This window comes from Dipteris shenzhenensis, chromosome 12 (assembly GCF_047967505.1).
Source record: "Dipteris shenzhenensis isolate YYH24624 ecotype China chromosome 12, Dip_SZ_1.0, whole genome shotgun sequence".
Lineage (NCBI taxonomy): Eukaryota > Viridiplantae > Streptophyta > Polypodiopsida > Gleicheniales > Dipteridaceae > Dipteris > Dipteris shenzhenensis.
The window spans coordinates 39,852,103-39,866,395 of NC_141607.1; the positions used below are offsets into that span (position 1 = coordinate 39,852,103).

The window sequence follows — 14,293 nt, forward strand, 5'->3', positions numbered from 1 at the left end:
GAACCAAACTAAATCAACCCCTTAAAGAAGGGGAAAGAAAGAGTTTGAAATGCTTGATTTGGTGCATTCAGACGTATGTGGTCCCATGCCTACATGGTCATTAGGCGGGGCTGAATACTATGTGACATTCATTGATGATGCAACTAGGAAAGTGTGGGCTTATGCTATAGCTCGGAAGAGTGATGTGTTCCAGGTATTTCAGAAATGGCTGGCCTTGGTTGAGAATCAGTCACGTAGAACACTTAAATGCCTACGGACTGACAATGGTGGAGAGTATCTCTCTCATGACTTTTAACATTTCTGTGATACACGTGGGATTAAGAGGGAGCTCACATCCCCTCATACTCCAGAGCAAAATCCAGTTGCAGAAAAGATGAACCGTACCATTCAAGAAAGGTTGCAATGCATGCTTTCCAATGCAAGTCTTTCTGGTGGTTTTTGGGCTGAGGCAATGAAGACTGCAGTGCATGTGATCAATAGATCACCTAGTAAGAGTTTGGATGGTGGTATTCCTGAAGAGGCATGGAGTGGCAAGAAGCCCTCTTACTCTCATTTGCGTATATTTGGGTGTGAGGCATATGCACATGTGCCAAAAGAGCTTCGAAAGAAGCTAGATCCTAAGTCTAGGAAATGCATCTTTCTAGGTTATGGTGAAAGTGGAGAGATGGGCTATCGTCTCTGGGATCCAGAAGCAAAGAAGATCATACGCAGCCATGATGTGGTCTTCAATGAGAAGAAGATGCATAAGGCACCCATGAGGGATGTGGAAATGAGGAGAATCACTTTCCAGGATGTGAATCTACCTGCATATGTTGATAGACAGTAAGCTGTCCATGTACCAAATGTGCAAGAAATGGTACCACCAAGTACTCCCACAGGTATACAATCAAGGGTAGATGATGAATCATCTATTGGTGGAAATAATGAGCCAAATGTGGCTGATATGCAAGTGGGACAGCAAGCTGAAATGCCTTTGAGAAGATCATCTAGAGTGTCTAGACCACCTGATAGGTTTGTTCCAAGGGTAGACTATGTGATGCTTACTGATTGCGGGGAGCCTTCTTGCTATAGAGAGGCTATGATGCGTGAGGATCAATGCAAGTGGGAGTATGCTAATGCAATCAGAGATGAGTTCACTTATGAAGAATAAGACTTGGGACTTGGTTTCTTTGCCACATGGAAAGAAAGCATTGCCATGTAAATGGGTCTACAAAATGAAGGTCACAGGTGATGATGTGCCTAGGTACAAGGCCCGTTTGGTTGCTAAAGGGTTCAAGCAAGAGAAGGGTGTGGACTTTGATGAGATATTCTCTCCGGTTGTGAAGATGACCACACTTAGATGCATGCTTGGACTAGTGGCATCAGAGGATATGGAGCTTATACAGATGGATGTCAAGACAGCTTTCTTGCATGGGGATTTGCATGAGGAAATTTACATGGTGCAACCGGAAGGCTTTGAAGAAAAGGGCAAAGAGCATTTAGTTTGCAAGCTGAAAAAGAGTCTCTATGGTCTTAAGCAAGCACCTAGAGAATGGTATCAGAAGTTTGATGCTTTCATTCGGTCCCAGGGTTTTAGAAGGAGTGAAATTGATCACTGCCTCTACACTAAAAGGGCTAAGGATAATAGCCTGATAATCTTAGTACTATATGTGGATGATATGCTATTGGCTAGCAAGAATACTTATGAGCTAGATGCATTAAAGGCCAAGTTGCATGAGGCCTTTGATATGAAGGATTTGGGATTTGCAAGTCATATTCTTAGTATGCGCATCATGCATGATCGGAGTAGGAAACTCCTTTGGCTTTCACAAAAAGAGTATGTTACAAAAGTATTGCAGCGTTTCAATATGGAGGGGGGGAAGGCAGTGAGTACTCCATTGCCTCCATATGTGAAACTGAGTCATATAGATAATCCCAAATCAAATGAGGAAAGGGCCATGATGGCCAAGGTTCTTTATGCATCAGCAGTTGGGAGTCTTATGTATTCTATGATAGCTACTAGACCAAACATTGCATTTGCAGTGGGAGTTGTTAGCCGGTATATGGCTAATCCAGGAAAGAGGCATTGGGAGGCAGTTAAGTGCATCATGAGGTACATGAAGGATACCAAGGAGATGTGCATCTGCTTTGGTAAAGGAGACATGCGTATACTTGGGTACACAGATTCAGACTATGCAGGGCATGTGGATAGTAGGAGATCCACTTCTGGTTATGTGTTCACCTTTGCAGGTGGTGCAGTGTCGTGGATGTCTCGCGCACAGAAGTGCGTTGCTTTGTCTACCACAGAGACTGAGTATGTTGCAGCCACAGAGGGTTGCAAGGAGGCTATATGGCTTGATCGGCTAGTGGGAGATTTGGGGATTCATACAGGTGTACCGACATTGCATAGTGATTCCATGAGTGCTATTCAACTAGCACGGAATCCGGTCTTTCATGCAAAGACCAAACACATTGAGGTCAGGTACCATTTCATCAGGGAGGTACTTGAGGACAAGCGCATAGAGCTTGTCAAGGTTCATACAGATGATAACCCTGCAGATATGCTGACGAAGAGTCTACCTAGTCAGCGGTTTGAGTATTGTCGTGTATTGATGGGCATTGGATAGTATGCTCACTGGTTGTTCTCCCTTAAAGGCACATTGTCCTTTAAGTGGGAGGTTGTGGGGGTTAAAGGTCACTGTGCCTTAACCCTGGTTATGTACAATACTCAAACACATATAAGGGTGGTTCTGCACCCACCAAAACTTGTGGCTCTCTGTCTCTCTCTCTCCTTCTTCCGTTCTTGCTTCCGTTGAGATCACTCTCACTTTCCTTGTTACTTTTTCAAAACGTGCTTCCAAAAGTTCGATCTTGGAATTAGGACTTTTCTAGTCTATCTAGATGCATATGGTTGCACTTGTGGTTAGCTTTCATAGTTTTATTAGTTCATAATAGGCAAGAGTGCAACACTATGCTTGATTGCTTCTATGGTATAAAGTTGGATTAAGATACACTTTAGCATTACTTGTTAGTGTGGAGTGCTTTAGTTTTTGGGAAAGCCCTCTATAAAGGTGGCAATAGAAAGTCATGTCGTCAAAAGGGCAATACAGTGAATGATAATCTGAGGGAAGGTTTGAATCACCAGAAATGGCTTCGTTGCATTTCCATCCCAGTTTATTACTTTCTCAGGCCAAATGCATCAGCAAAAGCTCCCATTCCCATTCCTCCCTCCTCAGCCTTCGCCGCTCCTCTTCCTCCTCAGCTTCCTGCCAATTGCAGCTTCAGACTCAGCCTGCCTCGGATTGGCGCACCACTCTCCTCTCCGGTAATGACAAATTGGAGATTTGTCGCGTCCTCAACGGCTTGTGGCAGACCAGCGGTGGATGGGGGAAAATCGAGCCTCAACCTGCTGTCGAGGCCATGCTCCGTTACGTCGATGCAGGATTCACCACTTTTGACATGGCTGATCATTGTACATCTCATTTCACCTCACACGTCTGCTCTATGTCGTCTCCCCTACCGCAGTTTGCTAAGCCTTGCAATGCCTGGATCGTAATTCTGCGCAAATAGGCCGAATCGGACGATCGTGCTAGGTCAGTTAGAGATTGCCGGCCGGGATATTTGAGTCATGATAAATGAATTGATGAGTTTTCTGTGAAGGAGAGTTGAACGCGAATGTATTTTCATTCATGACCTTTTCCTCATTGCTTCAAGTTACTAGTTCTGAAAATGTGTGTACAAGAATATAAAAAACACGAAAGTCAAGTAATGACGAAGGCTCAGGGATGAGCACTTGCATTTTCATATGCTCGTACAATTATTCGAAGTTTCGTAATGCAGATGGTCCGGCAGAGGATCTATATGGGATATTCATCAACAGAGTACGTCGAGAACGAGGAGAGGAACTTGCAGCGGATGTGAAGGGGTATTAGTAACTTCTTCTGGATGCTGACTTCGCTTTTGAATTTTGATTGACAGTTGTTTCACATGCTCTGTCTTAGGCTCTCGATTTGCATGTTAGTATCCACAACCAATTGAAAGTAACAGCCAGTCACCTGCCATGTCCGTGCCAGCAGCTAGGATCTTTTTCTTTTCAAGCCAAGAAGAGGCTATCTTTATCCACTATCAGCGGCATTTCCTAAGCTTTTTCACTTTGAACTGTGCGTTTGAAATGAAATAGTATATTACCTGACGTTTCTAGCGTCATTGAAGTGGATAAGGACACGGGCTTTCTCCCAGTTGCTACCTTTCATCATTGATCGAGTCTGTCCGTCTTCAGAGCCCTGATAAGAGCTCAGTACACAGAACTTTGCTGTATGAGAGCGCTCATGTGCGTGTAATTAATTCCTGTGTGAGGGCATATGTTTGTATAATGGTCCACGCCACTGTTTGGCAGCGGATGAAGTCAAATGGGATGCCATGGCAGCTAGTCCCTGCTATTTACGATGGAGTTGATGGCTTCTAAATGTGTGGGCGGTACATTGTTTGTGAGTTTATTGTCTGAAGCATTGAAATGTGTTATGGAATAGGCTTACAAAATGGGTACCACCACCTGTGAAAATGACAAGAGCATATGTTGAGGGGAATATCGATCGATCTCGAAAGCGGATGGATGTCAAAACGCTGGATATGCTTCAATTTCATTGGTGTGTTCAATTAATAAAGCATTTGTTTTATTACCTGATTAGAACAGAATCAGAACCTCAAAGAGAGAGCGGCAATTAAGAACTAGTTGAAAATTTGAGCAATCAGTTTTCGATTAATTCTGGTTTTCTAGATTTGTAGCGAGTGTTAAAGTTTTCACCCGTGGGTTTTGAGTAGGTGGGAGTATTCAGACCGTGGATACTTGGATGCTCTGAAACACTTGACGGATCTCAAGGAGGAAGGTAAGCATGGAATTTCTTATTTTCTTTCTTATCTTGCAACATTGTTTCCTATGCACCCAGATATGATGGGGGAATTTCAATGCTTATGGATCGTTGCACAATCATAGAAATCGATTCCCCATGTTTCTTTGAGAATGGGACGAGGGGATCTTGAGGACTGTAATATATTGTTGACCTCTTTCAACAAATGTGTGCCAAGCAGACAACTGTCAAATGCTCAGTGCCCAAGGTACATGGCACGAGTGGGTTGCAGTCTAGCCCACGGTTTTGACGATGTGACAGTGTATGAGGTCTCAGATGCTTCCTGTTGTCCTAGCCTTGCATGTCTTCAGCATTCATGAACTTTTGCAGAAGTCACGGCATTCAAAGACAATTCACATGTTCAGATACTCCTCAGCAGAATACAAGAGCTGAAAGGAAGAATGGGACTTTAGCAGACAGTGCTAGAGCAATGCTTAGTGAAAAGCATCTTCCGAATCAGTATTGGGCAGAAGGAATAGCCACGGCAAACTATTTGCTTAATCGGCTTTCTACTGAACCGATACAGGGTATGACTCCTTGTGAAGTATTCACTGGACATAAGCCACACATTGGGCATCTCCACATATTTGGTTTTCTTACTAGTTGCCCAAACGAAAGACACATGAAGTTGGAGGTGGACAGCATGGGTTCCCCTCCGTTTGCCTCTGAGAGAGGTCACGCTTCCCCTCCCCTGTTTCCTCTCTTGCTCTCCGTTTTGGGTAACGATGAGAATGTCTTGTCCAATGTTCCACTACGACATACAAGATGAGCAACCAAACAAGAATACGATGAACAATGTCTCTGCAGGATCCTCCAAGCAGACTAATCACTCCGAGAGAGGTCATGCTTTCCCTCCCCTGTTTTCTCTCTTGCTTCCCGTTTGCCTCTGAGAGAGGTCACGCTTCCCCTTCCCTGTTTTCTCTCTTGCTCCCGTTTTGGGTAACGATGAGAATGTCTTGTCCAATGTTCCACTACGACATACAAGATGAGCAACCAAATAAGAATACGATGAACAATGTCTCTGCAGGATCCTCCAAGCAGACTAATCACTCCGTGCCACTCGTGTCTTGAGTCCTAAGTACACGAGATTTTGGCACAGCAAACTCCTATGTGGTGTAATACAAGCACTGGTCGAAAGGCTTCTTATCATCCCCTGCTTGTCGGAGCGCACATGGCCCTTTCCAAGGCCGGTTCTACAAAGGGGCTTATGTCCCCTTTGACCCTCCTGAGTGTCCTGTATCAAACCTTGCCTCCTTTCCCACCTCCCAAGTAGAGATGGCTAGAGCCCGGACCCAACGATGCTGTAAGTGAAGGTCCCTCAGTTATGCTTGATAGGTAGATTGGTCTCCATCTTGCCATACAAAACCTGCTGCAACTATTCCCATTTTGACCCTAACCAGCAAGGTGGAGGTAGAGCTGCTACAGAAAGTGAAAACTGTAAATCAATAATTCCAGCACACGAATCAACAAGAGATGATTTCATCAAGGAAGGATATGCTCGCTATCTTTGGCATCAGGTTCCAATTATAGAAGCCATGCCTGATATAGATCGCTTTTTCTGTCAGAGAAGAGAGGTAGGAATCACGCAAACCTCACAGACGCAGTGTAATGAATCAACTCTCTCCAATCACTCAGAGATGATCTCACTGAAGCAAACCTCACTCATGAACACAAGCGAGAGAGAGAGAGAGAGAGAGAGAGAGAGAGAGAGAGAGAACTCAGACTTCAATACATTAGGAGCAATCTTTGAGCTCTTGGAGAGAGGATGGGGGCTGGCAGCACTGCGATAATCATCTAGGAGCTGGCAAATATGTCCAACCTAAGAGGGCGTGAACAATGTATGAGGTTGCGGTGGCAGAAAGCCTATGATAGATCGTTGACAGTTGTCGGTGTGTGTGGTCTGCTATGGTCTCCTAGCTATGGCCGTACGACGGATGTGCCCTTGATCTGGTGAGTATAGAGGGAAGGTCTCCTAGTCTGATGTGTGCCTCAACCCTCTGAGCGAGTCTGCCACGTCTCTGGCTCTGGTTCTCGGATCCGTTGTCTCCCTAAGGCCTACTGGTTAGTGCTGTTTGGCTGAAAAAATGTAGTGATCATGCTTTGAGTGGAGTCTGTGAGTGGAGTCTGGCTGGAAAAACATAGTGATATGCTCTGACCGGAGTCTAGCTGTAGATCCCGATCGTACCAGTGTCTTGAGCAAATGCTCCCTATGTCGGATGGCCTCATGGATGAAAGTTGTGAGGCATCTCTGATCTGGGTAGGACAAGAAACTAGATAGTGGTTCAAAACTGTCCTTTTAGAGCCATTGATAGTGACCTTGGACCTCATATGTAGGACATTTGAAAGCGAAATGCTCCTTCGACTCGATCTCCTGCTGATCAAATAAGGTGCAGATGCACCCTCTCTATGTATCTCCCTTAGCCCTTCCATTCTAGAAGTGGAGTTGGTGTGATGAAACACAGAATTACCCAATCGACATCCTCAAGGAGTGGGGAAGATGGGTCCATGTGTCTCTTGGTGGATCAACGGAGTCCTCTGCTGAAATTGCCAAAAGTGGTCTTTGTAGGGTTGAGCTTCAGGGGAAGCTCCTGAGGTGCCAACTAGGTTCTATATGTGTGTAGCTGTAAGAGATCCTCTCGTATTACTTGGTTCACCTTGTGATATGTGAGCATGGCTGAGAGGGCCTTAATGCTATACGGGAAGGGGGTTTAATTTGTCTATGTGGAGCTTCAGGCTCTCTCCAACCATTTGCGTGTACGTGCATACCAGCACGTTCGGCCACCCTCGGCTACCAAAGCCATGGATGAAGATAGGGCCACTCACGGTAGCTTGCGTTGCGCCATAGTGCAAGAGCCATACTCCGTAGCGTGGTAGAGATACATGATAACCTAGAATGCCTGTTTGCGGATACTCGGGACATCCCAGCATCATCTTGATCAATGTCTGGTAATCGAATTCATTGCAAAAATAGAAGTGATACCTGGCGTGTACTTGTCCTCTTGTTGAAGTTCCCGACAAGGAGAACTTCCCCACGGCTCGCGAAATCCATGCCTTGGGGGGGAAGTAACAAACTGCAATGAAAAGTCCTCTTAGGGAGGGCGCCGGATCCTGATCCATAGAAATTGGGCATGTGTATCTCGCCTCTCGACGGAGAACGCCCCGGTAAGCGATGATCTGTATAGTACCGCCACTCCCGATCCTTGAACTCCTATCTCCGGAGTCTCATCCCTATATGCTGCTCCCATGTGTATCCACTGATTACCAGCAAGGGCTCTCTGGACTCTGATGTGTCTCTGTGGGAAAAGCTAAGGCTCGACCGTTCCCTGGATCTAATCATAAGGTACTGTTATACAGTTCCAAACACTGCAGCTCAGGGTCTCGGTACTCTGAATCTCATAGACCCCTCCCTCAGTTCCAAATACTGTGGTGAGGCATAGAGTGGTACGGTGGCAGTTGGGCTAAGAGGGCATGTCAGCACATTACTAATGTTGCTGTCAAGGCCGACCCTGGGGGTACTGTTTTAACCGTAATTGGTGGGGGGAGGATGATGATGAATTAACTAATGCTGAGACTGTAACTGGAGCTGAAGCTGAAGCTAAAGCTGAGGCTGAGGCTGCTGAGACTACGTCTGTGTGGTCCTAAATGCGAGGCTATGCTAGCTCCCTTCTGAGCAGCAGTAAATCTCGTAAATAGAGGTAATGTCCAAATACAAAATATAGCCAAAACTGTGACGACACCATCAGCAAACATGAGTGACTATCGTGAGATTGAAACTGCACGATGTTGTGCTTTTAGAGGATGAGTTTGGGAATGTTCTTGGATTCATCTAGGTATATGCTGAGGCAAGCATATTTTTTGGAAGTTTTTGTTTCTTGACTTGCTTGTTTATTTTTGCTTAAGTCACCTGCTTCGTTTCTTCTTTATTTCTTGTTTTCATTCTCTATTGTTTATTTGACGTATTTTAGTAAGCACTGCGTTTGCCCAAGAGACTCCGCGGGTCTTTAGAAACCCAGTATAGCTGCTTATGCTTGGGCACTGATGACGACATAAGTGTTGCTTTGCTTGCTTAGTATGTCTTCCTTTTGCTTTTCATAAAAGTTTTTGTTTACCTCTTTTTTCTTCTCTTTCATTTTCTCTCTTTTTTTTTTTTTTTTCCTTTGTAGATTTTTGATCTTTAGAACAACAAAATTTCTAAATTTGTATGATTGGACTTATTCTAGTCTTACAAAGGTATATATGCTGAGGCAAGCCACCAACAACAGGCTCTGTTTGCTGGTCCTTCTGCTGTAGACCTCTTCTAGATCACCACGTGTTCCCAATGGATTTCAGTAGCTGCTCTAGGTTGAGCACTTGTGCAAAAGTATGCTCTGATCTGTACTGCAGACCAAGCTCCTTTTCATGCAGCCCTTATGCTCTCCTACAGGTGCATGTGGTGCAAGTGTCAGGGACTTAGGCTCTTGCAAAGTACTATTGATGTAGATCCCTAGGTACACTGCTGCAGTCCTGCCGTCCACAATGCGCTCTAGCAGGTTGCTGGTCTGCAGGCTGGAGTGTCCTGGGTGCTTGTGGTTCTAGACAAGTCACAATCCTGTTGGTAATCATTGAAATGAGAATTTGGTCCACTAACGAGTCTTCTGTCTATCTTTGTGAAAGATTTTAGCAGGCCATAATAACTTTTTATCTTAGAGATTTGAGGTCCGTTATGGATTCGGTGGAGGCTCCTAGATGTACCAATGCTATTATTCAACCTTGGAGGGTGTAACATGCAACTGTTATCTGATCGTGTAATTCACAGCAAGACCTTCTTTAAACCTTTAGCGAGGAATGAGCGTTGTTTACCATAGAGAGAGAGAGGAGATGAGGGTAGAGAGAGAGAGTAGAGTGGACAACCGATTGGGTCCCTGTACCCACTAAGGGCCCCCTCCCCCAATCAGGGGAGAATTTGCTTTATACTTGGAGAACTATGAAAATACAAAGAACACTCTTCAAGAGAGCACGGAACGTGCTTCTGAAGAGCTCACTGTGCACACGTATAGCAGGCCCAAAGACCCGAGAGGCAATGTTGACCAATACTGAGACCTTGATGCTGTCCACACTGACGATATAGGACGCTTCTGCAAGCCAAGCAAGAGGCTTGTGTTGTCTACCGGAATGCAGGGTTACTGCGTGAGTGAGAGAGTGAAAACTAGAAGTGATAGATCCTATGAGAAAGAAAGAAAGAAAGAAAGAAATTTTATTAGAGTCTTGGGAAGACCGATGGGTCTATGAGACTGAAAGAAAACCTGATACAAATCATAGTAAGGGTGGAGCTACTGAAACTAGCATCATCACCCATGCTGAATCCTAAGTCTGATCATACATAATCAAATACATTTGGATGTAACAATGAAAAGAAAAGGACTGGAGCGGAGCGGAATCCTCCGTATGTCATGTCGCCCTGGTTGGTGCATAAGCGGTGATGGGACGCTGACGCAAGACCAGAGCCACCGTGACTCCCGTGGGATGTATCCCGGGTCTAAACAATGACGGGAGGTCCCCCAGAGTGATCTGTGTGTCCCCTTGATGTCTCGTGTGTCGTGCTGCGGTCGTTGGGTCGGGGTCTCTGTCACGTCTGCAGCTAGAGACTGGACGATCAATGTCACTCGATGGGAAGAACTCTGTGATCCTGCTCTGAGAGGTGTCTGATGATGTGGCCAAGTCCCATCGCCTAAGTAAGTACTCTTTGTGTCGGACCCCCTCGTGAATGAAGGCCGCAAGGCATCTCTGATCTGGGTAGGCGAGGAATCTGGAAAGGAGCCCGGAGCCGTCTGTGAAGAGGCAGTGGTAGCGGCCTCGGATCTTGTAGTACACTGGGCACCTGAAAATAAAATGCTCCTTCGACTCAACCTTCTGACAGTCGCACAATATGCATAAGCGATGCCCCCTAGGAATCCCCTCTGCTCTGCTGCTCTCTATGCGAAGGTGGTGTGATGATACCCGAAACTGTCCGATGGAGATCTGTAGTGAGTGAGGCATATGAAGCTCAGTGTACCCCGGTGGTGTGATGAATCCCTCCTCCGAAATACGAAGATGACTGAAATATAGAGCTGAGAGTGAGCTGTGTAAACTGTAAAAGAGAGCTGAGAAAGCTGAGGAAATAGTGCCCAAACCTCTCTCCGTTTGCTGGTCCAAACCTCTGACTGTTGTGCTGCGTGGTCACCTTCAGATCAGGCTGAACTGATGGCCAAGGGACTGAGGCTAGAGCAGGGCCAGATCTGAGGATCTCAGGGGCTGCACAGGTTGCTGAAGTGGAGCTGTAGGACCGAAGGCGGGAGCAAACTGGATGAGGAAACAGGGCAGCCAAGGGGCCCTTTTATAGGGCTGGGCTGAGGCAACCCAGTCTGTAAACAGCCGACTGAGTTGGTCTGTTTTACAGACTGGTTGGCCTACAACCAGCCTCTAAAAGGCCCTCCCTGGCTCATTTGCCAGGGGAGTTTTTGGGCAGCCTTTGCAGGCTGCCTTGCTTACCTGTCCAGCCTTTGGGGACCCTAAAGGGACTCTTAACCTAGGCTAAGACCTAAACTATATGATGGAAACACTTAACCTACTGTTCTCCAGTGGGTACTAGTGAACAAGAATTGACTTACTGACTTGACCTAAGGCTGAGAGACTGACCTACGTAGCTTGTGCCTGACTGTCCCTGGACAAGGGCTCACAAAGGGGTCACAACATACGACAAAATCTCCTATCTGGGAACTATAATGCACTTGTAGCCAGTGTGTCACCTTGCACCCAAGTGCAGGGGTGCTTGTGACATTCCCTCCTTAACTTGGCGGTAGGTTCATTGCTTCTAAGTAGTCCGCCAATATTTGGGGGAACTCCTGGAAAAAATCTTCGTCCAACCACACTGCTTCATGGGTACCTCGATCACTGAACTTGATGTAAAACTCCCGGATCCTGCGTCCTGACCCATGCTTGAATTTATGAAGAAGAATCTGTTCTGGCTGTAGAACTTCGGCTTCATCAAGAACTTCAGGTTGTTGCTCGTCGGAAATCTTTGAAAGAGGAGGTCCAAAATATGGCTTCAACCAAGCTACATGGAACCATAGTTACAATCAAACGTTTGGGGGATCCAAACGTTTGGAGTTTCCAAACGTTTGATAAGTTTGAAAAAATGAGAGAGAGTTTCCAAACGTGGGCTTTTTTAATATGGTAATTTCAATAAAAAAATATGCTATGCTGCATATTTTGACAGTGTCATTACAAATAATAATACACAGCTTAACAAGCTTGTAATTTCATTAAAATTCAGACTTTTAAAGCAAAAACCAGTTACAACTTACAACTTACAAACTTACAAGTTACAAGTTACCACTGCCAAACCAGTCACATGTTGAGTTTTGACTCTCAAAGAGTTGAATTACAAAGCTTGGAAGTTGGAACTTGGCACTTAGGCCCATAAATTGAAAACAAAATTACAAAGTCAAAACCTTTTTTCTAAAAAAAAAAACAGCTTACAAGTTAGAACTTGCAAGCTGAAAAATATGAAACGTGATTTTGTCCCCATGTCAAGGCTAGTAACTAGTTACTAAATAGCTGGTAGCATCTAAAAGCTTTAAACAAACAAATCTATGCTATTGCTTCCATTGGTATGTCTTGGGTCTCTTCTTCTTCCTTATCTTCATCCTCATCCTCGTCCTCATTCTCATCCTCGTCATCCTCCTCGTCCATATCAAGCAACCCATCATCGACATCCACTGTGGTGATTGGCCGTTCAGCCTCTAGCTCAGCTCGCAACTTCTCCAATGTGAGTAAGTGATCCACATCACGTTCCTTCTCAAGCATAGCAAGTGTGACCTGAAATTTGAAAGAAAGATAAGCCTTTAATCTTCTATGTTCTAGCTTGAAGAAGCTTCAAAATAGCCAAGAGAGATAGGAGATTGAAACTCCATCTTGAGAAAACCCCGTTGTTTGATGTTTCTTGTGAGACGGAGATTTGTATGCACATATACCAATCTCTCCATCTGTGCGTGCTTCAAGCGATTCCGTTTCTTTGTATGGATAAGTGAGAATGTGGACCAATTTCTTTCACAAGGAGAGGCACTACTACCCTGTGAAAGGATGCGGATGGCTAGTCGTCGTAGCTCTGGAGTGCTAGCTCCAAAAGATTCCCACCACTTCACTCCTGTGGCCATAAGTGACTTGTCCTTTGCAGCCATACGTGAGAATGATCCCTCACAATCATGATACATATTCAATTGGTCTATCAATTTGGCCTGAAATGGCCAACAACAAGTCCCAAGTTTCAAGTTCCAACCAGAAATTAAAATTCAAGAAACTTTGCTATAGCTTATAGCTTGCATAAATGCATCCTGAAGCATGTGCCATATCACTTAAGCCTTACCTGTAGCTCCATATCATTTTTGCTATATCGCTCAATGGTGGTCATCCAACCACTTTGCACCTCTTGATCAGTTTCCTGACCCTTGCCTGTCCAAACTGGATGAAGGACGAATGCAGAAGCATGCAAGGGAGAGTGCATCATATTCCACCTAAGTTACAAAATAAATATCATTGATGTATATGAGTCACTAATAACTATCAAGTATCTACTTAAAAAATGCACAAAAATGATACCACAACTTACAGTTACAACTTACAAGTGACTCATAAAATAAAAGCCCACCTTGACACACATAAGTCGTGTACTTTTTTCACGCGATCCGCTGAAATATTCTTCATGGCATCAAGCTCCTCCACCATCTTGTCCATGAGTTCATAAACAAATCCCATGGTTGCACCCTCTCGATCCACAAGACGGAGAAGCTTCAAGATGGGAGCACACAAGTTCTTTATGATAAGGCATTGCTCCCAAAATGCATTGTCAAGGACATGCTCTTCCACTTTTTTGCCTTTTTTTGTTTTGGAGGTCTGCCATCTTGTCCATTCTTCACTTACAACCATCCTCCTCAATGCTTGCCTTACATCTATTAAATTGCCCAAAACTATGTACATGTAGGCAAACCTAGTGTCACAAGGCTTTAACAACTCATGCTCACTCAAAGAGCGGAACATATGTAAAGCTCTTTGCTTTGTGATGAATGCTACAATCATCCGTGCTATGTCAAGCACAGGCTTCACCCAATCTAACTTGCCGATGTCCTCAAATAGCAAGTCAAGACAATGGCAAGTACAACGAGTGAAAAAAATATGGGGATAGTCCTCCTCAAGCATATCTCTAGCAAGCACATAATTGGAAGCATTATCCATGACAACTTGGACTACATTTTCTGACCCCACCTCTTCAATAACCTCTTTTAGGATGGTGAAGGTGTACTCACCTGTCTTTAAGTGGCCACTAGTGTCCACTGCTGTCATGAAAATACCCCCATGGATAGAAGTTACCATGAAATTGATAAGTGGTCTCG

General features: G+C 44.9%; 2 protein-coding genes across 2 annotated transcripts in view; one reads left to right on the forward strand and one right to left on the reverse strand.

Annotated features, from left to right (window-relative positions):
• The first annotated feature begins 3,081 nt into the window (after window positions 1-3,081).
• LOC147896209 (NAD(P)-linked oxidoreductase superfamily protein) overlaps window positions 3,082-14,293 on the forward strand; it is a 41,565-nt gene continuing 30,353 nt past the window's right edge. The window contains exons 1-4 of the mRNA XM_087382523.1: window positions 3,082-3,451; window positions 3,820-3,904; window positions 4,509-4,625; window positions 4,801-4,865. Of these exons, the coding sequence (XP_087238649.1) occupies window positions 3,127-3,451; window positions 3,820-3,904; window positions 4,509-4,625; window positions 4,801-4,865 (592 nt within the window). The 5' untranslated portion in view covers window positions 3,082-3,126. The remainder of the gene's footprint in view (window positions 3,452-3,819; window positions 3,905-4,508; window positions 4,626-4,800; window positions 4,866-14,293) is intronic.
• On the reverse strand, window positions 12,495-14,243 carry LOC147896210 (uncharacterized). Its single transcript, XM_087382786.1, has 4 exons — window positions 13,552-14,243; window positions 13,270-13,417; window positions 12,878-13,141; window positions 12,495-12,722 (listed from the first exon to the last, which is right to left on the reverse strand). Exons 1-4 carry the CDS (start codon window positions 14,241-14,243, stop codon window positions 12,495-12,497), a joined length of 1,332 nt encoding a protein of 443 aa, XP_087238912.1.